Here is a 24,667-nt window from a genome sequence, read left to right on the forward strand (position 1 = left end):
GTCACTTTAAATAAAAATAAAGCGATTGCTCACAAACTGAATGCTACGGGAATTCACTACGATAAAATTCTTAATTGGATTAAAGAAAGATAACGTGTATATAATAGCGACGACGAATTTAAAAACGTATTAAAGTTCTTTAAAACTGAGTCGAAGAAGTTTCAACTAAATTAGGTAGGACGTTTTTTTTAAATCACAAACTTGTTTATCAACATTTGAAATGATGTGTGGACTCAGAGGAGCGATATTAATTATTACTCTGTCTATTTTAAACGCATGCAATGCGGAAATAAAAATGATCCAAGCAACAATACGACACAGCGATAGATATCCTTCGGCACTAAAGTATATATTGGCGACTTATCCTAATGATCCTCATATAAATAATTCTTGGGCGACTACGGGAGATATGCAATTGACAGAAGTAAGTAAATTTGATTACTTTTAAGAACTGGATGTTAATTAACTTGTAAAATTTTTTTTTTTCAGAAAGGAAAATCAAACGCATATAAAATGGGAGTTTTATTGAGAGAAAGATATTATGAATTATTAGGATCAAAATATGACCCAGATGTTATATATATGCGTTCAAGTCGAACTAACAGGACAATTGATACCGGGCGATTAATTGCAGCAGGAATTTATCCAGAGCTCCAACCCCCAGCATTGAATTCAAATCGATTAGGCGACATAAAAGTATCGATTTTTTCAAAACCGTCTTTAGAAGACACTCTTAATTTTGCGAATGTTTTATGCGAAAATTATCATCTCGATCGAATGAAATCTGATGCTCAAGTAAATGAGTTACTTGGCCTAGTCACTGATGTTCAAAAATTCTTTGATTACTTGTCACTTCATACTGGAGTTAAACATACCCGCAGTGCTCAAAGTTTCGAACTTTATCATAACTTTGTTGCGCAGGTAAATTATTTTATATATTTTCCTCAAGTCCTTGATAGAAAGCAACCAAATAATTAACTAGAAACTTTTTGATGCAGACTAGTCTTGGTCTCCAATTGGAACCATGGGTGGACTCTGTTTTTCCAAACGGCAGACTTTTGGATTTCGCTAGTATTGAATACAAGCTCCAAAGTTACACGGCTCGAATGAAACGTCTTGCAGGTGGAGTTTGGATAAAAAAATTTCTAGACAACGCTTATGATTTTGTACATGGGATGAACACCCACCAAAAAGCATATTTTTACATGGCTCATGAATTCCAAATAGTTGGAATATTAAACGCTCTTGGAGTTTACAATAAACCTCACGTTCCTAGTTATTTGAGTTCAGTAATTTTCGAATTACATGAAATTGAAAACACATTCTATGTCAAAGTACGTCAGCTTTCATCAATCCAGTAGAAAATCTAAAGTCTCGTGCGAAACTTTTAATAAATATTATGTTTTTTCAGGTAATTTACAAGAACGAAAACGCATTCACAGATCTCGTGATCCCGGGGTGTCCAGAGTCACTTTGCGAACTTGGAACATTTAAAGAGGTTTTAGAAAATGTAATACTCGAAGATTTCAGTACAGATTGCGGAAGACGAGGATACTTCCGTGATTCTTTTTATTAAATAAATATGTGCCTCCAAAAACGTCAAATAAAAATATTTAAAATTATTTTCCGCACGAAAAAATATATATCCCGGCAAAATAGTATATATCCGGCTTGTATCTTTACACTGTAAAAAGAGCGGTGTTAAAAATGGACTCATTTTAACTCCGCCCGGTGTTAAAATAAAATTACACCGGTGTTAAATCGGGGTAACCGGTGTAAAAGCGGAGTAAAATCGGTGTAAAGGCGGGGTAACCGGTGTAAAAACGGAGTAACATCGGTGTAAAAGCGGGATAACCGGTGTAAAATCAGGGTAAACTGCGTCCGCTTGGATTATTAACTTTAAAGATTATAAAACACAAATAATGTCAGTTCTTTATGAAAATCAATAAAAAATATCATTTTTTAACAAGTATAGTGATCGAGTAAGTAAAAATATTCACTAAGTAAAATATTTTAACACTGGTAAAGGATATCTACACCGGCGGCGGCGTTATTTTAACACCGGTATAGAATATTTACACCGGTGGCGGCGTTATTTTCACACCGGTCTAGAATATTTACACCGGTGACGGCGTTATTTTCACACCGCTTTCAGGGGTAAATTTAACACCGATAATTTTAACACCTACACCGTTTGGACTTGCCCCGGTGATTTTTTACAGTGTAGTATTGTCGTATCTATGCCATTTTGCCGGCATATAATCCCAGTTATTTTTTTTTCTGTATGGGTTTTTTCTTTTAAAATAAAGACGAACGATTGCGAATCACTTTGTCCACTTAATATTAAAAACTCTTGAAAACGAAGTTTTATTAAATTATAATTAAAATAGTATACTGTTCATATAAATAAATTTCTTCTTCTTTATCAGTATGCGCTCTAAAAAAAGCGCAATAAAAAAATGTATTTTTTTAAAAATAAAATCAACTAATTGATACATTTATTAATTCGTTTTATTTTTATTTAATTCCTCTACTTTTTGTTTGATTTTACAAACTGAAATATATATATATATTTTAAAACATAATTCATGATATTTTGCACGTCGAAATAATTTAAAACCTTAACATTAATAAATATAATCAACATGGCATTTACATATTTTTTTAAATTTAAAAAAAATGTAAAATAAAAAATGGCAATAGGGCATTCAATTGGTTCAAATAAAATAATAATTACAACTAATAATACCAAGTATTTGAAAATATACAAGTAATTAATAATCCGCAGGCCTATTGTGACTTGAGAAAGTCTATCGTGATTCGGACTGGATGTCAAATGTTCTCTGTACTAGAGAACCGACACAATCCTTGATACCTACATACTTTAAAAAGCTTCTTCCAGTAATTTTTTTTAAACTCCACTCTTTCATGATTGATCGATCATTCGATCCTTGACTAATCTCGGAAGCTGATACTCTACAATACTTTTGCTACATTTTAATATTTTAGTCTCACTGCAAGACCAAACGTAGCAATTAACACCTTCCTCATTAAATATCATACGTTAAGTACTCAAAGATATTTTTTTTTCTTCATTACGCAAAACGTAACACGGATTATTTAATAATAATTTAATTAATAATAGATTTTCTTAAAAGGCTAAAAAATAAAAAATATAAATAAATAAAAAAATTTGTACTATAAAAATGATATGGACGGATGTCGAAATGCAATGAGGTGATGATTCCTTCGAAAATAAAGTAATTAAAAAGAGTTTAAATCTCTATATCTACATTAATAAATAAGTTATAAATATACTTAAGTATCACGCTGTAAAATTACTCTATTAAAAATTTTTTAAGTACCACTGGCAAGACTAAAATTAGACTATGGAATGATATATATTTTTGTTTTATCATTACCGCAATATATGGCTATTTGTACGACACACATGTTTATCAACCTCATCAATAATTTCATTTATAAATAGTAAAAACTTTTTTTGAAGGCACTTGCCGTGTAAAAAATTACCAAAAGTGTTAATAAATATAATTTATCAAAGTAGAAACCGTATCAAAAAAATCCATGTAAGATTACATAAGAATCCATAGGAATCCATACAGGAAACTACGGATTCACATAAGGATTCATGGGTACTGGCACATGGCACTGAAGGGCCGTTAGCCATCAAAGGAAAAAAAAAAAAAAAGGATTCATGGGTATCAATATAAGAAAGTACGGATTTATATAGGAACTCATGTAGAAAAAAGTATGGGTACCAAACCATACAAAAAGACATACAGGAACTTGAATATCGGAATTCCTATCTTAGAAATCCATATGAAAACCAGTTAGGAACCTGGATTTCTATGTAAAAATTTTGTATGTATGGTAAATTATGTATGTCCACTTATGGATTTTTGGATGGTTTGGATCCCATGGGAAAACACGTGATGGGAATCTAAGCTGGATTCCCAGGTGGATTTTTTTGATAGGGAACACATAAATATTGAACACATGCTGTCATTGTATCAAGTTAGCTTTAGAATTGAATAAATAAAATGAACTTTACTTCAACGGTGATGGAATCGGAGAATATCTATCGTACGAGGGAGCAGGAAGCGCCAACGAAGGCGGTAAACTTGTGGTACTCGTTACCGTGCTGTCTAATTTTCTGGCTTCGTGTTCCAACAGAACAGCATCTAGAGACGGATCTTGTGCCACAGTCTTCAAAGAATCACCCAGTGCTTGGCGTAGATGCTGCATTTCTCTGCCAGCACGTGTGCTGCGCAGTACATAGAGCTGACGACGTTTTATTTCCTGGCTCAATTGTTCTCGCAACAACTGGATCTGATTTTCGAGCCGCAAAACCTGCTGTCGATGACTCTGCTCTCGCGCTTCCAATAATTTTTCAGCCTGCAGTTGAGCAGCTCTCAATCTCTCGATTTCTGCCATTCGATCGCGACTCGATTCTCTAGCCGAATGTGAATGACTGTGCATTGTTTTGCATCTAAGAACTTCCGCTTCTTTCTCAGCAAGCAGAGTCTCCAGTCTGCGTATTTTCAGACGCAGATCACGATTCTCTTGCTCCAGTAGATCAACGCTAACATTTGATCCCATCAGCTCAATGTGAGCTTTCTCAGGACGTTCATAACTTTTACTGCGTCCACCGCTGGCTCTAGCGGAAGCTAATTGTCTTTCGAGATTGCGCTTGTCGATTTCCAAGAGTCTCACTTTGTCATTGAGTGCGTCCAGTTTCCCGCGCATTTCACTGCGATCTCTTTGAACAGCATGGAGCTGTCTTACCACTTCGTCGTCTTTATTCGAGGGACTCTCTTGCGGCCAAGTGGCAAGTCTCAGTTGTGACTCGAGACCAGAACGCTGGACTTCATTATTCGCCAAATCATTTTGTAACCGCGAGTTCTGATCCATCAGAGTTTGATTCGCGTGTTTCAACTCCATAACTGATTGTTGAGCAGCATCCAGTCTTTCTGAGACAACTCGCCGTTCATTATCAGCATTGGCCAGTTGTTTCTGTAGCTGCTTAACCCGGTCATTGATACTTTGGATCTGTGCATTGTTTTCCATAATTGTACGTCGCATTGAATTTATTTCGCTCTTCAGTTCGCTCTCAGTGGCAGACGCACGTTCCAAGCAGACGTTCAACTGCTCTATAGTGGACTTCAATGACGCACATCGTTCTTCCAAGCCAGTTGATGTTTTTACCTGGGCGTCAAAGCGGTCTTGGAGTTTTTGAAGGTTCCCGTCTTTTTCCTGCAAAACCATTTGAAGCCGCTGCAAGTCACCCTCGAGCGACATTCGCTGCAGTTCTAATTTTGTTGACCTGGCTTCAGACCTTCCTAAGTCTTCTTGCAAGCTACGTTTCTCATTGTCACATCTGCTGAATGCTTGTTTCATTTTCTCTAGTTTTTCTTCATACTGTCCTTTTTCCTCAGACTCGCTGCTAACAGTCAGCTCTAAGGCCGTCACTTTTTCACGCAAATATTCATTTTCTTGAGTCTTTTGATGCAACGCCTCATGCAAACTCTGATAAGAGGTCTGTTTCTGTGACAGCTGTGCCTCCAGCGACGCTTTTTCGTCTTGGATGTTCCTTAAAGTAATACTGAGATTATTTACCTTGGAGTCTGATTTGGTTTGACACTCTTGAGCTTCAGCCAATTGTTTTTTAACATTACTCAGCTCGTTCTTGCAATCATCCCTCTCACGTTCAATCTGCGCCACCTGCTGCATCAACGAACGAACGCCTTTTCTCACGGCCTCCGGGTCGACATCAAGAATCACATCCCGACTGACGTCATGGTCCTGATGAGAAACACGCGCCGGACTCCACCTTCTCGATGGACTCATGAGTTTGAACGGCATATTGACAGTACCATCCAGTTGAATACCAGCAATTCGCCGCAGAGTTGAACCAACGCTACTCAATTTCTGTTCGACTTCCTTTTTAGCAGCCTCCAACTGTGCCAGTTGACTGTCCAAAGCCCTAACTCGTCCTTCGGAACCACCAAAGCGAGCTTTGAGCTCCTGGAGCTGCTGAGACGCATCAGCCAGACATACCTCGAGATTGTGTTTCTGGTCTTCAAGTTTTCTTTCTCTGCATCGACTGTCTTCCAGCCTAACAAGAAGTTCCTGTTCTCTCGCACGCCATCTCTCGTCTTCTTCATCGGCCCGTGATCTCATTTTGGTCATGTCCTGTCTAGTTACTTCAAGACTATTGTCAAGATCCACAACCTGTTTCTTCAGCTGATGTAACTGCAACTGAAGACGTTCTCTCTCTTCTATTTCATTCGCCAGCCGGCCTTGCAACTCGCGTTCTTCATTCTGTGCTTGAGAATTAGCAGACTGACTCTTTTGCAATTCACCTTCAGTGAACCGAAGCTGCTGTTGAGTTTGGATTATCTCATGCTCCATGTCTCTTATTTGTCCTTGAAGCCGGGACTTTTCAGCTTCCATGGCTGTTCGTGCATCCTCCATGGTCGCTATTTTCTGATAAGCTTCTTCTAGCGCTCGTGACTGCTCTCTCTTTTCGCCTTCAATACGTTTAACATGTTCACGCAATTCTTTATTCGTATTATTATATTTATCCATAGCGTAGTTCGAATCGGCCAACTGTCTTCGTACATCCACCAGCTCTTTTCTCAATGACTCAATACTATTTTCCGCGTCTTTTAGCTTCCTCGTAGTCTCCTGTAACTGATTCTGCAGGCTATCAACTTTATCTTCAGCAACTTGAAGCTGGACCCTTAGTTCTTCGCATTCTTTTTGAGCAGTCTCCCGTTCTTTCAACGAATCTTCAATCTTCAACTCCAGTCTAATCTTTTCCTCGTCATCTTGCAATTTAGTTTCCTCGAGCTTCGTCTTCATACGACTCAATTCATCACGCAACTGGTTGATGTTCGTACGATCCTGTTCTGCACGTGCATTGGCTTCTCTTCTCAGCCGATCCAAAGTCCCCTTTTCACTCTCCAGTTCACGGAAAATATTTTCAAGCTTCTCCATCAACGCCTGCTGATCGTGATGAGCAATAAGTAGGGCCTGTTGCTTGTCATTTTCAGCACGCAGCAGAGCTTCCTCGTGCTGCTGGCACAAATTATCGATATGCTGCTGTAACTCTTCAATTCTACTTAGCATCTGATTGACTTCATCGTCTTTTTGACCCTCCAGCGAACTCACCGTCTGCTGTAATCGCTTTTCAAGTGACACACGTATTTGCTCTTTTTCCTCATTCAATTTTTTACACGTATCTTCATTTTGTTTCTTCATGTTGGCAATAATTTGTTGGAATTCAGCCTCCTGATTGCCTCGCTGCTGAGTAAGATTTTGTTTGATATCTTGCGCGCGTTTCTCACTATTCTCCAGGTCTTTAGTCAATCTCGCAATTTGTCCTTTCAAGGCTTCCTGCTTTATCAACAGCTCCTGCTGCTCTTTTTCCAACTGCACCTTCTTCAAATGCGTCGCCTCAAGATTTGTCTGGGTGTCAAACAATACTCCTTCCAAAGTTTCTTTCTCACTTCTCACCGAGGCCAATAATTCCTGCATTCGCTGAAATTCTTTTTCATTTGTCTCCAGCACAACCTGCTTCTCTTCATTATCCTTGACCAGCTCCTCCAAATTTCTATTTATCCTCGCATTCATTTCATTCGACTGTTCCAGTCGCTGCTTAGTTCTCATCAGCTCCTCATTCAAAGACTCCTTCTTCCGCGCGAGTATGGACAACTGGTTACTCAAATCACTGCGCTCGCGCATCACCTGCCCCAGCTCAATCTCCACCTTCTCCTTTTCGATTTCCAAAAATTTTATTTTCTCATTCAACGTTACCTTATCAGCCTCTGAGTCCAAGCGCGCTTGCTCAGCCTGCAATAATTCTTTTCTCAAAGAACTTAAATCGCCTGATTGATCGCAGCATTGACTTGCTAATTTATTCTTCTCCTCGTCCATCCGCTTCAACTCCTCAGCAAGTCGTTGTTTGTCTTTCTCATGATTATTACAAATAGCCTCTGACTTTATCAGCTCATCTTGAATATCAGATTTTTCCAACAGAATCCGCTCTAACTCCAACTCCAAATCCCCTTTGCTTTTTTCAATCTGCGTTATCAAATTATCAGACTCAAGTTTCTGCTGCTCCAGCATATCTTTGGCCAAATAAATTTTACTCAATTCCTCGCGTACTGTCAATAATTCTTCGCGCATGCGACTGCATCGTTCTTCTTCAGACCTGAAGCTCATTTCTCTCAGCTCAAACTCTTTATTGATTCTGTCCAGCTCACTCTGCAAATAAATCTTGTCATCTTCCAAACTGTCGCATACTTTCTGTAATTTACTGTTGACTTTCTGCAGCTTCTCATAATCGCTATTAAGATCCTCGATAGTATGATTGAGCTCAACTTTGTTTTTATCCAATGAAATCTTTTCAATTCTAACAGTATCCAAACTTTTCTGCAGCATATCGCGCTCCTGTAGCAACTGCGTGCACTGAGCGCGCGTGGTATCAAGTTGTATTATCAATTCAGACGTCCGTTCTTCCAGCAATTGGACATTTTCTTCAGCCGAGTCACATTGTTTCCGCGTCAGTGTTAATTGCTCAGCATTCGTTTGTAATTTAACTTGAAGCTCATGAATAGTTAGCTGATATTTGTGCAGCGCCGCTTGCACGGCACTTATCGTGCTCTCGGCAAACGCGGGAATGGTATTGCTTCGCGTGCCGCGTTTAGGCGATCGCTGAGACATGACGACGCTACTTGGGGACAAATGAACATGCGGAGGTGCCTGGATACTTTCAATATCACGAGTTTCAGCGTCTTGAATCACAGCGTGAGCAATATCACGCAGAGCAGCTTCTAATATTTCAACATCCTCTTGAATTTTAGCAGCCTGTCCAATACCAGCCTCAGCTTTGCCGCATCTCTCTTCAATGCTGTGTATCTCCCTGATCAGTTGGTTGATGCGATCATCCTTCATTCTGATTTCATTCTGCGCAATCTCCCATTGCTGTTTAATATTATCAAGTTCCGTCTTCAAATCCGAGGCCTCCTGGGCGTGATACTGCTGAGTAACAGAAGATTGCAATGCACTCGACTGAATTTGTAGCGCAAGTTTGACGCCACTGCAAGCCGACGTCATGTCATTCGTGGCAGTTGACAATTTATTTTGAAACTTGGTCAGGTCTCTTTCCGTGGATGATTTCATGTCTGAAAAAAGACGTTTAAGAGCGACAACATCACGCCACAAGTTCAGCAGACGATGATGCTCTGACGTGTAGTACTCATTGAATGCCAGTTCCTCTTCTTTCCACTCGTCCTCCTTGATGGCCATCTCTTCTCTCAGTACATCCCAGTCGGTACTCAATTTCTGCAAATCATTGGTCAATGTCTCGTTAGTTCTATGCGACTCTTCTAATTGATTTTTCAAAGACGTATTGATCTCCATAAGCTTATCCGAGCGTCGTCTCTCCTCATTGAGTTTACGAATCGCCGTCTCCAGATCAGTTATCTGTTCATCCCGCAACTCCCTCAGTGTCTGATGGGCAGCTTCTAGCGCAGAAGTGCTCGGTGACGAAACTGTCACTCTTGACACTTCCACAGGCAGCGACTCGACCATCTGGTTCTCCAGCTCCGAGCATCTCTGCTTGTACTGCAACACTTTTGCCTGCAAACGAGAAACCAGAGCAGCCTGATGCTGCTGCGCTTGTCTGTAAGTATTCAACCGACGTTTATAACTCGCAGCTTCTTCCTCCAAGCGATGACGTAGCTCGAAATTTTGTCGTATAAGCGTGTCAGGGTGTAATTCTTCATCGCTACCCCGATCTCCTCCCCCGGTTTCCAACCCTCCAGCTTCCGCTCTTGCTCCATTCGTTCCTGGCTACAAACAAAGTAAATAAATTATATAATTAAAAAAAAATTATTATAATTATATTAATTAAATAATTATTTTACCGAGAAATCTAAACGTCGTCGAAACATTTTGGTAAATAATTAAATTCACATCACATGAATTTTAATCACATGGTTTTTAATTAAATCATATTTTATTCATTATAATTTAATATAATATATAAAATCATTTTTTTTACAGACAACTGCTTCATTGTTACTAAACAATTAGCAGCTGTCAAATTGACATACTGCAGGTTATATGTTTGTTTGTTTACATTTATAATTTAGTTCATGATTTTGTCATGCAAGTGGTCAAGCGCCACAGTCGTTTTGTTTATTTAAAAAAAAAAAATTTCGCGGGCTCTGAATTAATTTAAACTATATTTCATTTATTATAAATATATATAAATTTTAATGATTACTGATAAATACTAATTTATAAAAATCAATTAATAAACAAAAAAAAATTACCTCGGTAGATTTCGCGGCGCCTCTGAGAAACGGTGGCCGCCGTCTCTCAATCTGTCCCCTTATCGCCAAATGCGGCGGTCCTTTAGATAAAGTCTGAAATTAATTTTATTCATATATATATAAAAATGATAGTAAAATTAAAATAAATAATTTCATGGGTTTCAGTTTAAAAAAATATATAAGTCGAAGGTAAGACAATTGTCATAACCAGAAACTGATAACTGGTAATGGTACTGCGAAAATGCATAAAATAAAATTACGTGCAAGTAAAATATAATGACTGTAGAACATAAAAATTTTCATCGCTCATGTCGTAGAACAGAAGAGGAAAAAGGATAGAAACACCAGGTAACACCTGGCACAGAATGGCACCAATCGATGTATGATAGAACTAGCTGGCGAACTGCTAGACAAACTGAGAACCTGCGTGCTATTTATTGTTTTATATTTTTTTATTTATTATTCTTCTGGTTTTTTTATTTGTGGAAAATACAAAATACTTGATATCATATTTATTTACAAAAATAAAAATTAGTAACTATGAAAAGTTATAAAATATATGCGCTCGCTAGGTCTTCGTACTGCGGAATCGCACGATACTTTTAAACCCATTGAGTAAGTTCATGCGAAGTGATAATAAATCCATGGGAATCCAACACCTGGATTAATAATCATCAGAAGTAGATAAACTGCTAACTAGAACTAGGATTTTATCAGGAAGCTGATCTATCTCACATCTTCATTGTAACTATCAGCTCAAGTTACAAAGTTCGACACTTATTTAAGTAAATATTTATGTTTGATAATAATTAAATTCGTATTTACAAAACTGCTGTGAAGAAAAAAAAACAAATAGTTTATTTCAGTTATTGACGTATAATCTATTAATAATACAAATATGTATATACACCCATACACAAAAGCTTCCATTGATATTACAGTCTATCGAGTGTCGAGTAAATGAACTTTGTAACAGACAATAACTCATGATATTTATTGCGTGACCGACAATTTGTACACACGCTTGATTGGAAAACAACTATCGTCACGATTTTATTTGGAATTTGAGCTGTCAACTACGACACCCCTAACTGGTCAATCAAATCGCTTATAATAATAATCTTCCTATCGACTGCTTCATAAAAATATATTTTTTATAATTAATTAACTTTTTATAAGTACATTGTATTTTTCCAATACTTTATTTTCTTAATAATTAATTGTAGATAAATATATATATGAATTTTGTGTGCGAGGATCACCTTGCGAGATCGAGTTTGTCCAAATGCTACCAAAGCTATTTCCGATTCAAAGTTCTTCAAATATTTTAAAAAAAGCAAAATTTGAAACAAAGAAAAAAATTTAAAAAGATACTCGTGTATGCTATACATTGAAATAAAGAATTATTATTATTATTTTATTGAAATGTTATGTTATCATCATCTAGACATGTGCGTCAGATTGATGCAGTGTTATTAAGGCGAATTACGCTCGATCATCCTATAGACATGTACGTCAGATTGATGCAGTGTTATTGAGTTAAACCCACTTCATTTAGGAGCTTTATGTAAATACGAGAAAAATCAAAAGTCTAGTGTTACAATTCTACTCACAACATCTCTATAGAGTATATAATTCTATTTGTACGATATAAAAATAAATAATAATTAACTAAATGATATTAAATCGCTAAGTGGTGCAAGAGATTGATGAAATTTTGATACGGCAGTCTGTAAAATTTGTTGAAAAGTTTCATCCTCAATACATGAAACATTAAAACTGACAAGATCAATATGACATATATCTCCTTTATTGTCAACACTGTTGGGAATATAAAAACTCTGAAATAAATTTCTTACCAGGGACACCTACAAGCTGTGGGCGCGATCTAGTGGCGAGCATCGAACTACTCCTGCTGCTGCTGCTTGGTACCATAACTTCCTCTCCACCATATTTATCTTTTCGCCCAAAAAATTTTTCTCTTAGTTTAAGTCATGATGCAAGCCAACAGCAGCGGGAGTAGTTCGGTGCTCGCCACTAGATCGCGCCCACAGCTTGTAGTGTCCCTGGTAAGAAACATATTTCAGAGTTTTTATATTCCCTACTTGAAGCAATAATGGGACGAGTTTACCTCTGTAATACAAAAGAGTGACTACAGTTTTTTTTTATGGTAATTTATCTTGAATTACGTTGAGACATTAATATTTTCTTGATTACTTATTCTCGATACATACAAAAATGAAAAGTTCATTTTAAGTAAATAAGACAAAATTTTCTTCTACTTCATACTTCTCTCCTAGAACGTTTGCTTTAGTTAGGACCGATAACTAAATTTTTTTGATGAATGCGTTTCATTTAAATCCAAATACTTCGGTAATTCACCAAGTTTGTAGAGGTCCATCATTTTCATTTACCGATTTTACGTCTAATTTTATGTCAATTTATCGATTAAGCGTTGTGTTACAGGTCATACTAAATAAGGCATAGTACTTAACCGTGTTAGAGCTCCTAAATGAATTGAGTCAGGATACGATTTATTAATTGATATATCTGTTTATTAATGCTATTAATTAATCATAATAAACATTTCTATTCATTATTATCTATTCAATAATAATTAAATAATGTATACTTATTTATATAAATCCATTAATTATTTTACTTATTTAGAAAATTAATGTCGTGCAAGAATGTTAGGTGAGAATCCCTCGTGCGCGCATGGTCGCATAATTACCAAAAATCTATAATAACTTCTCATATCAACCTTGACCATGAAACGCCATCAACAATTTAATTTAATTGGGTGAACAAAATCCCCATATATATATACTGTAAAAAAAGCGGGGTAAAAATGAACAGACAGCGGTGTAGCGGTGTAAAAACGGTGTACATAAGGAGTAAATTAACTCCGATCGGAGTTTAAAGGTGTGAGTCTAAGTGTTTTATTTTTATTACAACTCTGATATTTTTTATAATAGAAAATAATAACTGATTTATGGATGATAAATTAATCATTGACAATTTTAATTTATTTTTCTCGCTTAAAATGTCATTGTAGTCAAAGAATCTTTGGATTTCTCCGTGAATTGGTAAATCTGTGGTATCATTAATTTTTGAAACAATAAAAAAATATTTTTAGTTCAAATACAGTTCGACTTCTGTTAAAATAAAAGATCTAGTACCCGATCACTCCATGTATTTATATATCTATATTTAGTCAAATTTAGTATATATAGATATACAAATACATGAGTGATCGGGTACTAGTTCCCTGATCGGGTACTGGGTGGTTACCTTACTTCAAAAATAAAACTACTTTTCTTTAACACTGCTACCGGTGTTATTTTGACACCAATAACCTTAACACCAGGATAGCGTAGATTTGCACCTTTTTTTTACAGTATATATACATTATATAGACTCTGAACTTGAATTTTATAAAGTTCACTCACATTTGCGTTCAATTATCATTCAAGGCCGCAGATCTGTTTCACTCAAGATTTGACATTTATTTAAACTTCAACTTCAACTTAGTTATCACCCACAAGATAACTAAATGTATCATCGATATCGTTCTATCGGAAAAAAAAATCAAATCAGCAAAGGTCTTGAAAAGTGTCAGTCTAGGATCACAGATCAAAGTCTAAGGAGATGAAGCATTAAATAATAATAAAGAACGGCACGTACATGTATGTATTAACGTTCTCATTCCTCTATTAGACAGTTTTATCAGATGCATTGAGTATCAGAGTACCACGGAAACTGTGTAACATAATATACATATACTGCGGTCAATGTTCAAACGTCGCGACGCTACGTCGTTATCAACAGTGCATACGTGACGGTATATCCGTCTCAAGGCCTCAATATAATTCTTTAGATACTTAGAATAAATCGTAATACTGCCAAAAATAGTTATTTATCGGCTAGATACTCAAATAATCTTCCCATGCCTCCTCTTCCCATTTTTATTTACCATATATCGCGTATCTAATTCTAACTTCCAAAAGGACAGAGATTTATTTTTACCCAACTGTTAACTTAAAATACTTCCTGCTTAAAAATATGTTTACATGATTTTAAAATATATTGCAATGATAAAATTTTATTTACTTAGTAATTAAAAAATTTATCCATCAGATATCGATACAGATCGATTGAAATTTCATTATCGTACTCAAATTAATTTCAATGAATATTTTAATCAGTCTGGCTGTTATGTCACAGAAAGAATAATATTTATTTCAAATCTCGTACTACGCAGCTACTTGCCGCTTAAAATGATAAATATGTAGAGATAAAAAAAAATTTGAAATTTAATTTAATTTTTTTAACACGCGTTAAAAGCGCGTCGACTATTTTATGTCGGTGTTTTTTTTTATTATTTATTTGGGAAAATTTGTACTGATCAATACTGAGGCCATATGTCGTATATTTAATGTATACTTTCCTCACACTTTTATGCATTATTAATATGTACACACGTGTCACAACTCAAACACGTGCTCGAGGTGTTCAAAGGAGAGAGGGAAAAATAATAAGAGCAAATATGAGCTTTTAATTGTCTCTGAATAATAGAACAGCTTGAAAAAAATTTATTTTTTAAAAAATATACTTCAGTATATTTAATAATTATCCTAATTTTTTAATTACTTAGTATTGTTTTGAATTATTAAATTTTTTCTAATTAATGAGCACAAGCATCGAGATAAGGTCTCGAACTGCGCGTGCCCAGTCGTAGGGTTGAATGGGGACTGGACACGTGAATGTAACAAGACTGTGCTCTCTTACTCATTACATCACCCGCGTATGCGTCATCAATTCATATATGCGGAAGTGACCGGCGGTCATTTACAAAAGGAAAAAAGGTTTACCCCCTTTCGTATCGTCATAGACTGAATAAAATGTCATTTCAAATAAAACATATCCGAGTACTCAAGCAGCTAAAAATTTGAAGCGCGTAAAATTTTCTTCAATTTTTTCTATAATTTCAAGTGCTTCCGTAACTCGTCTTGAGTTATCTGCGTGCTCAATTACCCTGATGATAGATGATAGAGAATTAAAGTATAGGCAAGTAGTCTATTCAGACAATTATTAAGAAGCACGCACCCGCTACTTTAGACTCACGTTTCATTGATGGTGAAATGAATCTATCGATTCTACAATTAAATACTGTAAGTTTATCAGTCTAAGGTTACACTACATGCTAGTAGATTACGTCTACTTGCCTAAAGTTACAATGTTTTATTTAACTTCAAATTAAAATAATAAATTTTCTTACCCGTGGCATTTTCGTTGCAGACTTTAATAACTTCGAGATGGACAGGCGGTGAGATTTCTCAGCGAGATGACGATGGACAGAATTGGGCGGCCAGACGATTCTCAGGGCTCGGTCCCGGCCCTACGAGGAAGGTGATAACTTACTTCCGGTGTGTTCACGACGAACGACAGGTCTTTACTGACTGATTCCAGACTGTCGGGTGGAACTTCCACCACTTAAACCACCAGTGATCGCGTGTCTGGTATACTAGCCGGCTCTTCTGAAACCGCGTGGGGTGCCCGAGCACGGGGGTGGCTTCTAGCTTCCTGATGATAGAAATCAAGTTTCTATCATACGAGAAAACCCTTACTCGAATAATATTTTATCTTACGGCATAACACATCCATGCCTAAAAAAACCTGATCCAGTTTTTTTATTTTTAAAAAAAATTTGATCGCTTGGAATATTCAGAAAAAAAAGAAACTAAGACATGATTACCATAAATTCCCGTCAATAAGTACCTGAGTATATTGATTTTATTACTTTTTATAGTTAAAAAAGTTTACCCGAGTGTAGTAGATCTAATGAGTTTTGAATTTCAGGCGCCAGTGCACTCGTAATAAATAACTTGCGGATTGATGGCTGTCGTCACGACATTGAGGTCAACGGTACCGGCATCACCAGGATTCTTTCTCATCACCATCGTAATCCCAGACCCTTCATTTTATTTATCTTCTATTTATGTATATATATATATTATATTGTATCATGATTTATAACTATTAAACTCACCAACGGACGAGACACGCGTGGATTTTATGAAGAATCCTGGGTACTCGAGGAAAACGCGAAATAGACGATACTCGGGGGTGATTTTTTTTTGCACGATATAATTTATAGCTATTAGCCATCAGTTGTGTGTATATATAAATACTTAACTTATACATATATTTGTGTACATCAACTTAACATATTTATTCGAGATTTTTCTATCTCATTCACGTTGTAAGATATAATGTTTTGTCAACGATGACATTTTAACCGTGCACGCAAATAATATTTTACAGGGCCAATGTCTTGGTGATCCGTGATAGGTACGTTGATATATCTCGAATAAAAAAAAATAAAATTATGAAATAACTTAAAAAATATAAAAATAATTATTGAATCATTAAAAACCTTGACCTCGTACAGATAAAAGATACGGCTTTGGGTTATCAGACAAGGTGTTTTATGTGTTTACTTAATTCCTGTTTATTCCGATCATCACTATCGCATTCTTAAGTAGCTCACTTTTAAATCTGCTTTGTTTTTATTTGTCATTGCCGATTAAAATATATATATATATTTTTTTTTTTTATTTAAAATGAGATGAGCTCAAGTGTGGCAGGGTGAACAATCTTTGCGATATATAAATATATAAGTATATAAAACGAAACCATTGGTATGCTAAACCGGGTGGATTATTTCCCATCATGAATCGCTGGTACCTGGCCCTACATGGCACCCGCTATGAAGCCTAAGAAAACGACTGTAAGACCAATTCACTTAAAAAAAAACTTTTCTTATCTACCATAGCTAAATTTTATTATTTCACTCTTTCTGATCCTTTAATCAGTTCGAAGTAATTAGCAAGTTATCATTTAATTAGCATTTTATCTCCAAGATTCCGGGTTCCCATCTTCCCTTTTTCTCTCGCTTGGCAAGTCCTCCAGTCTTGCGTGATAAAACCTGAGGATGAACGACCTCTGCTCCCTGCTTTATAAAAATTACCCCAAGAAAAGAAGAAGACTAGCCAACAATAATGGAAAGGGAGCATGAAGAAAATCAAATTCCGAGTAGCCGTAGAGAGTCAGCGTATTGATTTATTTAACTCGGTTGTCATGGGATTCATGGTAATAAAACATTTTTTTTTAAATAAAAAAGTTAGTAGTTGTCGTTGTCAGTGGTGACATGACGTAATTTTTTTTAACTAGATTTTCTCATGCCCTTTACTTGTATAGTTTGTCAATTAATTTTATCCGAGGCTTGTTTTAGAAAAAAAAGACAATTTTTTTTAACAATTTAAACTTTAAATGAATTTTAATTTTAATTTTTCATTGAAGAAATATTTTAAAACAATTTATTAACGTATACATCATTACTTATGTTTCTGGCTGATTAATAGTAATTTCTACTACTGACTACTGTGATTATGTGACTCATGAGATTATCAAGCAATTATTAATTCACCACGAATAATTATGAGATAAAATTACCCGAGTACAAGCACAAGATTCTGTAAAGCAGCAAATTAAATCGTAAAGCTAAAGATGAATAAAAAAAAATAATAATCTTCTTCATACTAAAAAAACTGCGACAGTGATAAGAGAAAAGTCGCAAACTAGATGTCGACCCCGGCATGTCAAAGTCCGTAAACCCAAGCAATTTATCCACAAATTTATTATTTATGTGTCCGATAAATATAACACCTCAATAATAATTTAATTCAAAAACAAAACCAACAAATTTATCCTTATTATGTATTTTGCACTCATTACGATAAGAAATCGTGTATCAATAACATTCTCAAAGAAAACAAAACGAGATAATAACAGAGATTTGAATTAAGTAAGTATCGATTATATCTCATAAACAGAGTGTCGATTCGTATCTCAGGACAAAAAATTAATCTTCCAAATCTTAATAAATATTGTTCATCAAATTTATTTATTAACTTATTATATATGCATATATATATATATATATATATATATATATATATATATATATATATATATATTTTTTTTTTGTATTAAAAATAAATGTCATTTATTGAATAAAATTCAATACGTCTTCGCTCTAAAATAATAACAATAAAATTAACAATATCTAGATACTAGAATACTATTAAAAAAATAATATCGCAGATTATTAGTATATATATTTGTATATATTTATATATCAAGAGTCATTCACACTTACTACACTAATCTTAAAGACTCTTATATCTTGCGTTCTCATTCTTTATTCATCATCATATATTTATATACTTATATGTGTATAATATTTAAAATTATTCCTTTACAAAGTAATTTGTACATACCTAGTATAATTTACATAAATAATAACAATAATAATAATATATGTACATGTGTTGCACGTAAAAATATTATAAATTAAAAATAATAACAAACAATAACTCCCTTGGACTCTGTTTTAATGTACGCGCAATGCTAAAAGTGTGCTTGAGATATTCCTACACTCATATTCAATTATATTTGTCGAGAGTGTGTAGGCCGCGAGATAATAATGCAATAAATTTTCCACCCAAGCTCACATATTAATATCATCAACAGTATACTAAATAAATATATAGATATATCAACATATATTTATGTACCAAATCGTATTATTGCTTACGATAATATTTTTTTTGATATTTCAACCACTGATGCATTTTTTATGAAAATTTTAAATAATAATAATAATTAATTTTTGTTTCATTTATTGAATGAGATCTGCAAGTTAAAATTCAAAAATTGTTATTATTTAGAAGTATTTTGTCCTAAAAAAATATAAACAGCACTCGAGATAATTTTAATTATTCTAGAAAATTCACTGAACAACAGCAAGAGGTGGATTGTGTTGATGTGGCTGCGCTCTAAGTACTCCTGCGAGGCGTATGAACGGTAATTGAAGATGATAATAGGCACAGTAAGGTAGTGGGTCCCAATAAACAAAGAGAGCATCCCTTTTGTTTATGACACTGCCGAAAAAGTTTGTATTCTTGTCAGTGGCTTGTTTTAGGGCACTAGCAAATGCCTTTTCCTTGCTCTGGCAGGGTTCGCCGACCAGCAATGGGCCGGAGCTCTGCCGTGAGAAGTGCCGACAAGGTCGCCACACGAGTCGTGGGTGGACACTCGTCAAGCAGACGTAAGGCAACCCAATGCCGACCCGACATCCTATTGACACCAGCTCATTGTTTTCAGAGACGACAAGTCTGAAGCTCAAATGACCGTTTATTGGCGTCAAGCTAAATGAGCGCGAGAAGAAACGTTCAAGCCAATCCAATATGTCGTTTCTTGTTTCTGGTATCAGGCCTTTGGTTTCGTCTACGCGGCAAATGACATTCGCGACCACTTTTGAGTTTTTAACTGTAGTGCAAGTTATGAAATGTGGGCCACCTGGGTCGCGAACGACCACCCAAGGGTTCTTTTCGCTTATGTCGTGACGAATATTTTGAAACTCTTGGGCACTTGGTGGCAACGGTACTTTGACACGGTCCCTCAGACCAGCAAGACCTGCCGCTAACATCATATGCCTACCAGATCTCAAAGCACCAGTTTCGTATAACATTAATGCGTCATCAACAGATTTCAAAACAAAGTGAACTGGAGTCGTCAAGCCCACCGATTGACAACGTTTCAATAACTCCAAAGGGTCATCCAGAGCTGTTACTACACTTGCACATGGTACAAAACACTCACAGCCCAATACCTCCAAATGAGGTTTTGCCAACGCGTCGTAGTAAGCTGGACTTGTTGAACTGACTGGTATATAGTAAGCGGCTTTTTCTTTTTCGACGATATTTTTCAGGGCTTTTATGTACTCCGTTGTGTTGTTAAGGTTGGGCCGTGGCACTGTGTAAAATTTAGAGCAAGCTGTGGAGAAACGTGCCAGACCAAATAGACCTTCTGTTTCACAGACGATTACTCGTGCACCAGCTTTGTGGAAATTTCTAGCCAGATGTACAGCTTGGACGGTACTCCCACCGCTTATCAGGACACATCTCTTATTACGAGCTAGTTCTGATGCCGGTGTGTATAACATCGATAGAAAATATTTGAGGAAAGCCAGAGGTAACTGGAGGATAACAAAAAATATGCAGACCCAAACAGATCCCCAAACTGCCGGCGCACGCATCATGAACATTATCGAGTTTATTATTCCACTGAGAATTCGAATTATGAAATTAAAGTACCACAGTATTAAACGCATCAGAATACCCCGTTTGGGTGAATTTTGTTTTTGCGAGTGTTGATTATCGGCACTTTGGGTTGCCGGTGATGGCGATGGTGATTCAAGTTCATGCTGGTGCTGATGCTCACGATTACGTTGGCGCATTTTTACAGTCAATGGTGCAACGGCACTACCGGCAGACTCCTGAGACCAGGCCGAAGATTGAGACGAATTCGAAACGTCGGAAATAGAACGTTTGTAATTTGTCATCATACTCATCTGCGTCGGCGAACTAGAGATAGGAGAACTTGGTAATATTGGCGACACGCTATTACTGCCTGAGGCAGATGGACATCTGGATGGATAAAAGTGCAATGAATTGTCACTCGCGCAAGTCGGCATTTTGATTTTTTTTTTTATTTATTCAATATGGAGTAAATTTTATCTCTATCACTTTTTATCCAAACGCACACTGAAGTAATGAACAAATTAATTCATACTCCTACAGTTATTTTTGGAAAATGAATTGAAAAAAAAAAAAATTATAATTGTAATTACAGAGACAAAAGTGACCACAATTTAACACAAAATAATTTAAATAAAATTTTCATTTTAGTTGTAATTTAAAATTTTGAATCAAAGTATTAACATTTCTCAGATAGTGAATTTGCGAGTATGAAAACGCGTCTTAAACTGAGACCGATTCGTCAAAATCACGGTCTCTTATGAGGTCTGCATCCCAAGCGCACTATGAACCGAAGTCTTATCTAATCGTAATACACCACTTTAGACAATTTGCGAGTGAAGAAAAAAAATATATCCTGTCACGGTGAATTCTCAATTAATTTCCAAAATTTCGTCCAATCTCAAATAAAAACTTAAAAAAATAACAATCAAATAAAAAAATTTATTAAAATTTTCTTCACTGTCATAAAAAAAATCCACCGGTTATCTCATTACTCATAAATTTTTTTTATCCATTTCTTACCATCACTATTTGCACTGACTCTTGCATGGAAAAATTTACTTCGGCGACGTTTTCAAACGTTTATAGCTAAACTGATTGATAAAGATTATATATTTATATTCTATATTATACTTTTCCAAGCTCATTTGACCTCTAAGAGATTACGTGCGCGCATATGTTTATCTGTCCACTTAAATTTTTTTAAAATATCCGATGTGAAATTTAAATCCACAGGTCGATTAAACTTTGAGTATTAATTTTTTTGAGTCATTTAAATGTCAGTACTCAATTACGCATATTTATTATCATTTATTTATACGTCATAAATGTATAATAAACAATCTTGGAAAAACTTTTTTTAGTCATTAAAGTTTTTACATTTAAATCTCAAGACCTTGACCGCCAACTCGGAAGTTGGTACCGCGGGAATCTCGAGAATTTTGAAATTTCCTACATTGTCGACATCATGTTGGCGGCATTGATTTTATTTTTGTCATTCAAAAATAACCGTTGGACAACACACACACACACTCAGACAAATATTTTCATTAGCGTCATAACAGGGATCAGTTCATCGACGAACCGGTAGCATTTTCCAACGGAATAAATTAAACCAACGTGATTATTTTTTAATTAACTTGTCAATTGCAGTTATTTTATTTTAAAAAGTGACATTTATTAATTAGTAAAAGGTTAAGTGGTTAAAATCCATCAAGATGCCACCGAAGCGTAGGCCGAAAGCCAAAGCTCCCAAGGCAGTGTAAGTTTTTTTTTTTACTACAGTTTATTGCAACAAATAAATTAAATTACGAAATAGAGACAAAATATGATAGAATAATTTTTTTTTCAGGCATCCTGCTTTGCAAGAATCGGAAGCTGAGAGAGAAATCACTTTGGAGGAGGCGAAAAATAGAATAGTTGAGCTGGAGGAACAGTTGCGACAGATGACATTAGCAAGTCAAACTCAGAATCAAGATGTCAACAATCCGCCAGCAAATCCCACACGGAATTTAGCCAGAAATCGTGCGGCCAGCGTAGCAGTTTCTTCTCCAGGTGCTCGAAGAGTTCGCAGAGGTTCGGCTAGTGCTGTTAAAAAAGATCAAAATGCTGGGTGTTCATGCACCGGTAACTGTGGAACTAAAAGGTGCGGCTGTGTTAAGAAGGATAAAGTTTGTAATGAGTTTTGCAAATGCGCGGATGCCTGTCAAAATAAAGTAAGTAGTCATTTTTTATGCTAATTTGTTTATTTTATATTTTTAGTGGTAGATTTATTGTATTGGAATTTTTTCAGGGCAATGCTTCCGATGGCAGTGACGATGATGACAAAGAAAATGAAAATGTCCAGACATCAACAAATGTCGACGTGAAAAACAGAGGGAAAAAGGCAGTTCCACTCACGCCCGCTGCTCAAACAAAAAAGGGCCGTCGAGCTAATGTGATATCAGATTCTAGTACTGAGGGGACTCCAAGTCCGATGGAATCTGTAGCGCCGAGATCACTCTTTGATACCCCGGTGGTAGAAAACAAATCTAACAATGAATCTTTCAGTAGTCATGAATCTAATGAAGCAGAGGTAATATATTTTAAATATATATAATTAATTTAAAAAAAAATTCTTATATTTTTGTTTTTGTTTAGGAACGAGTTCCAATAAATCCAATGAAACCAAAACATCAGCTGTTACGGAGTCCAGTGGTCAGGAGTCCTATGGCCACGAGAAGTAGGTCAAAATCACCGAATCCTATTGCTGATCCTGCTCGTAATGATGATAGCGATGATGACGACGATTATGATGATAATGGCTTAGCCACTTCAAAAGCTGAAACATCCAGCTCAAGTCAGTCGTCGTCAGCATCAACCGATCCACTGCAACCGAAGCACAAACTGGCACGCAGTCCGGTGGATAGAAAAGTCCTCACAAGAAGTCAATCGAGATCACCAAATCCACCCGCCGATCGTGTCCATAATGATTATGATAACGAGGACTCCTCCATTCCAAAGGCTGATACATCTAGCTCGAGCCAATCGTCATTATCAGCAGAGGATCCACTGAAGCCGAAGCACAAGTTGATGCGCAGTCCCATTGCTGGAACCTCCAATGCTGGAAGAAGTTCCAAGTCTCCAAATATGCCATCAAATACTTCCGTTTTCCATGATGATGATGTCTTTCTACCCGTGCCGAAGCCCGATCCAGCTGAACTGAGCACTTCACTGCCTCCACCACCGGGTAAAAAAATTATAAATTAAATTTTTCTCTATCGATTTTAAATTTATGATAGGACAGAATATCCATTGAAATTATTGGAATCAATTACAGAAATTTTCAAGGAAGAAGTCGATTGGTCCGAGCACAAATCTCAATTAGTTAAATGCCGTAAGTGCCAACGGAATTTCTTCCCATACCGTATTGCAGTACACGAGAAAAATTGTATTAAAATCTAGTGTATTGTCTGGCTGGCCAGACATACGTTTTATATTTATGAACCGAACTTACAATTTTATAAGATTATTTAGCATTATATACTAGGAAATTTTTTCGGATAAAACTAAAAAAAAATTATGCGTGCTTAGCAAACTTATTAACGCTTCTAAAGCAAGCGCATAATAAATTCGTTATAATTTATCAAAATTTCTATACTACGCTTTTATGATGTTTATTTATTATACTTTTTATGTTGATAATTAATCTACGATAATAATATTCCTACTAATTACTAATCGTGGCTGAATTATGAGACTTTCGGGTTAAAAATTAATTTAATTCATTTAAAGTTAAGAAATTAATTACTATTTTTTATTTATTATAATTATTATACTTCCATGACTATAACTGTAATTAATCAAATGTATAATTAACAAGAAACTAAAACTACTTTTTTAAATTTACCTGATTGTACTTAGAAATTTTTTTGGCCACTGATTTTACGAAACACTCGAAACTTTTTACGAATACATTTGAAATAAAGTAGAAGTATGAATAATAATATTTCCATGGGGTTGTAAAAAAAATTAGTCATTACCATGACATCGATTGTTTGTACTCAACATTATTATGCAATTATTATTAATATGTATTCAAATAACTGATATTGTTATCGTTGTAAAAAAATTAAATATATATTGAAGATTATTATT

The 24,667-nt window shown here is 35.6% G+C and overlaps 4 protein-coding genes and 1 long non-coding RNA gene across 6 annotated transcripts; 3 read left to right on the top strand and 2 right to left on the bottom strand.

The window, feature by feature from the left end:
- The first annotated feature begins 514 nt into the window (after positions 1-514).
- On the top strand, positions 515-2,203 carry LOC130676098 (venom acid phosphatase Acph-1-like). The gene is made up of 3 exons (XM_057482097.1): positions 515-921; positions 999-1,334; positions 1,412-2,203. Exons 1-3 carry the CDS (start codon positions 583-585, stop codon positions 1,574-1,576), a joined length of 840 nt encoding a protein of 279 aa, XP_057338080.1. The 5' UTR covers positions 515-582; the 3' UTR covers positions 1,577-2,203.
- A 316-nt stretch (positions 2,204-2,519) lies between these two features.
- Positions 2,520-15,782, bottom strand: LOC130675461 (rootletin). 2 transcript variants are annotated; one of them, XM_057481168.1, is made up of 3 exons: positions 15,646-15,782; positions 10,365-10,457; positions 2,520-9,879 (listed from the first exon to the last, which is right to left on the bottom strand). In XM_057481168.1, exons 1-3 carry the CDS (start codon positions 15,652-15,654, stop codon positions 4,069-4,071), a joined length of 5,913 nt encoding a protein of 1,970 aa, XP_057337151.1. In that variant the 5' UTR covers positions 15,655-15,782; the 3' UTR covers positions 2,520-4,068. The 2 variants fall into 2 exon arrangements, with proteins under 2 accessions (XP_057337151.1, XP_057337152.1); XM_057481169.1 differs by lacking the exons at positions 10,365-10,457; positions 15,646-15,782 and adding an exon at positions 9,954-10,151.
- LOC130675462 (uncharacterized) lies at positions 15,286-17,328 on the top strand. Its single transcript, XR_008991293.1, has 4 exons — positions 15,286-15,538; positions 15,666-16,149; positions 16,227-16,718; positions 16,819-17,328. It is a non-coding gene; the product is annotated as an uncharacterized LOC130675462 (long non-coding RNA).
- Positions 17,329-18,397: 1,069 nt separating this feature from the next.
- LOC130675467 (uncharacterized) lies at positions 18,398-21,738 on the bottom strand. The gene has a single exon (XM_057481179.1). The coding sequence runs from the start codon at positions 20,965-20,967 to the stop codon at positions 19,222-19,224; it is 1,746 nt and encodes a 581-aa protein (XP_057337162.1). The 5' UTR covers positions 20,968-21,738; the 3' UTR covers positions 18,398-19,221.
- A 301-nt stretch (positions 21,739-22,039) lies between these two features.
- Positions 22,040-24,667, top strand: LOC130675468 (serine/arginine repetitive matrix protein 1-like). Its single transcript, XM_057481180.1, has 5 exons — positions 22,040-22,292; positions 22,383-22,746; positions 22,824-23,105; positions 23,171-23,759; positions 23,850-24,667. The coding sequence occupies exons 1-5, from the start codon at positions 22,249-22,251 to the stop codon at positions 23,972-23,974; spliced, it is 1,404 nt and encodes a 467-aa protein (XP_057337163.1). The 5' UTR covers positions 22,040-22,248; the 3' UTR covers positions 23,975-24,667.

Source organism: Microplitis mediator, chromosome 10 (assembly GCF_029852145.1).
Source record: "Microplitis mediator isolate UGA2020A chromosome 10, iyMicMedi2.1, whole genome shotgun sequence".
Lineage (NCBI taxonomy): Eukaryota > Metazoa > Arthropoda > Insecta > Hymenoptera > Braconidae > Microplitis > Microplitis mediator.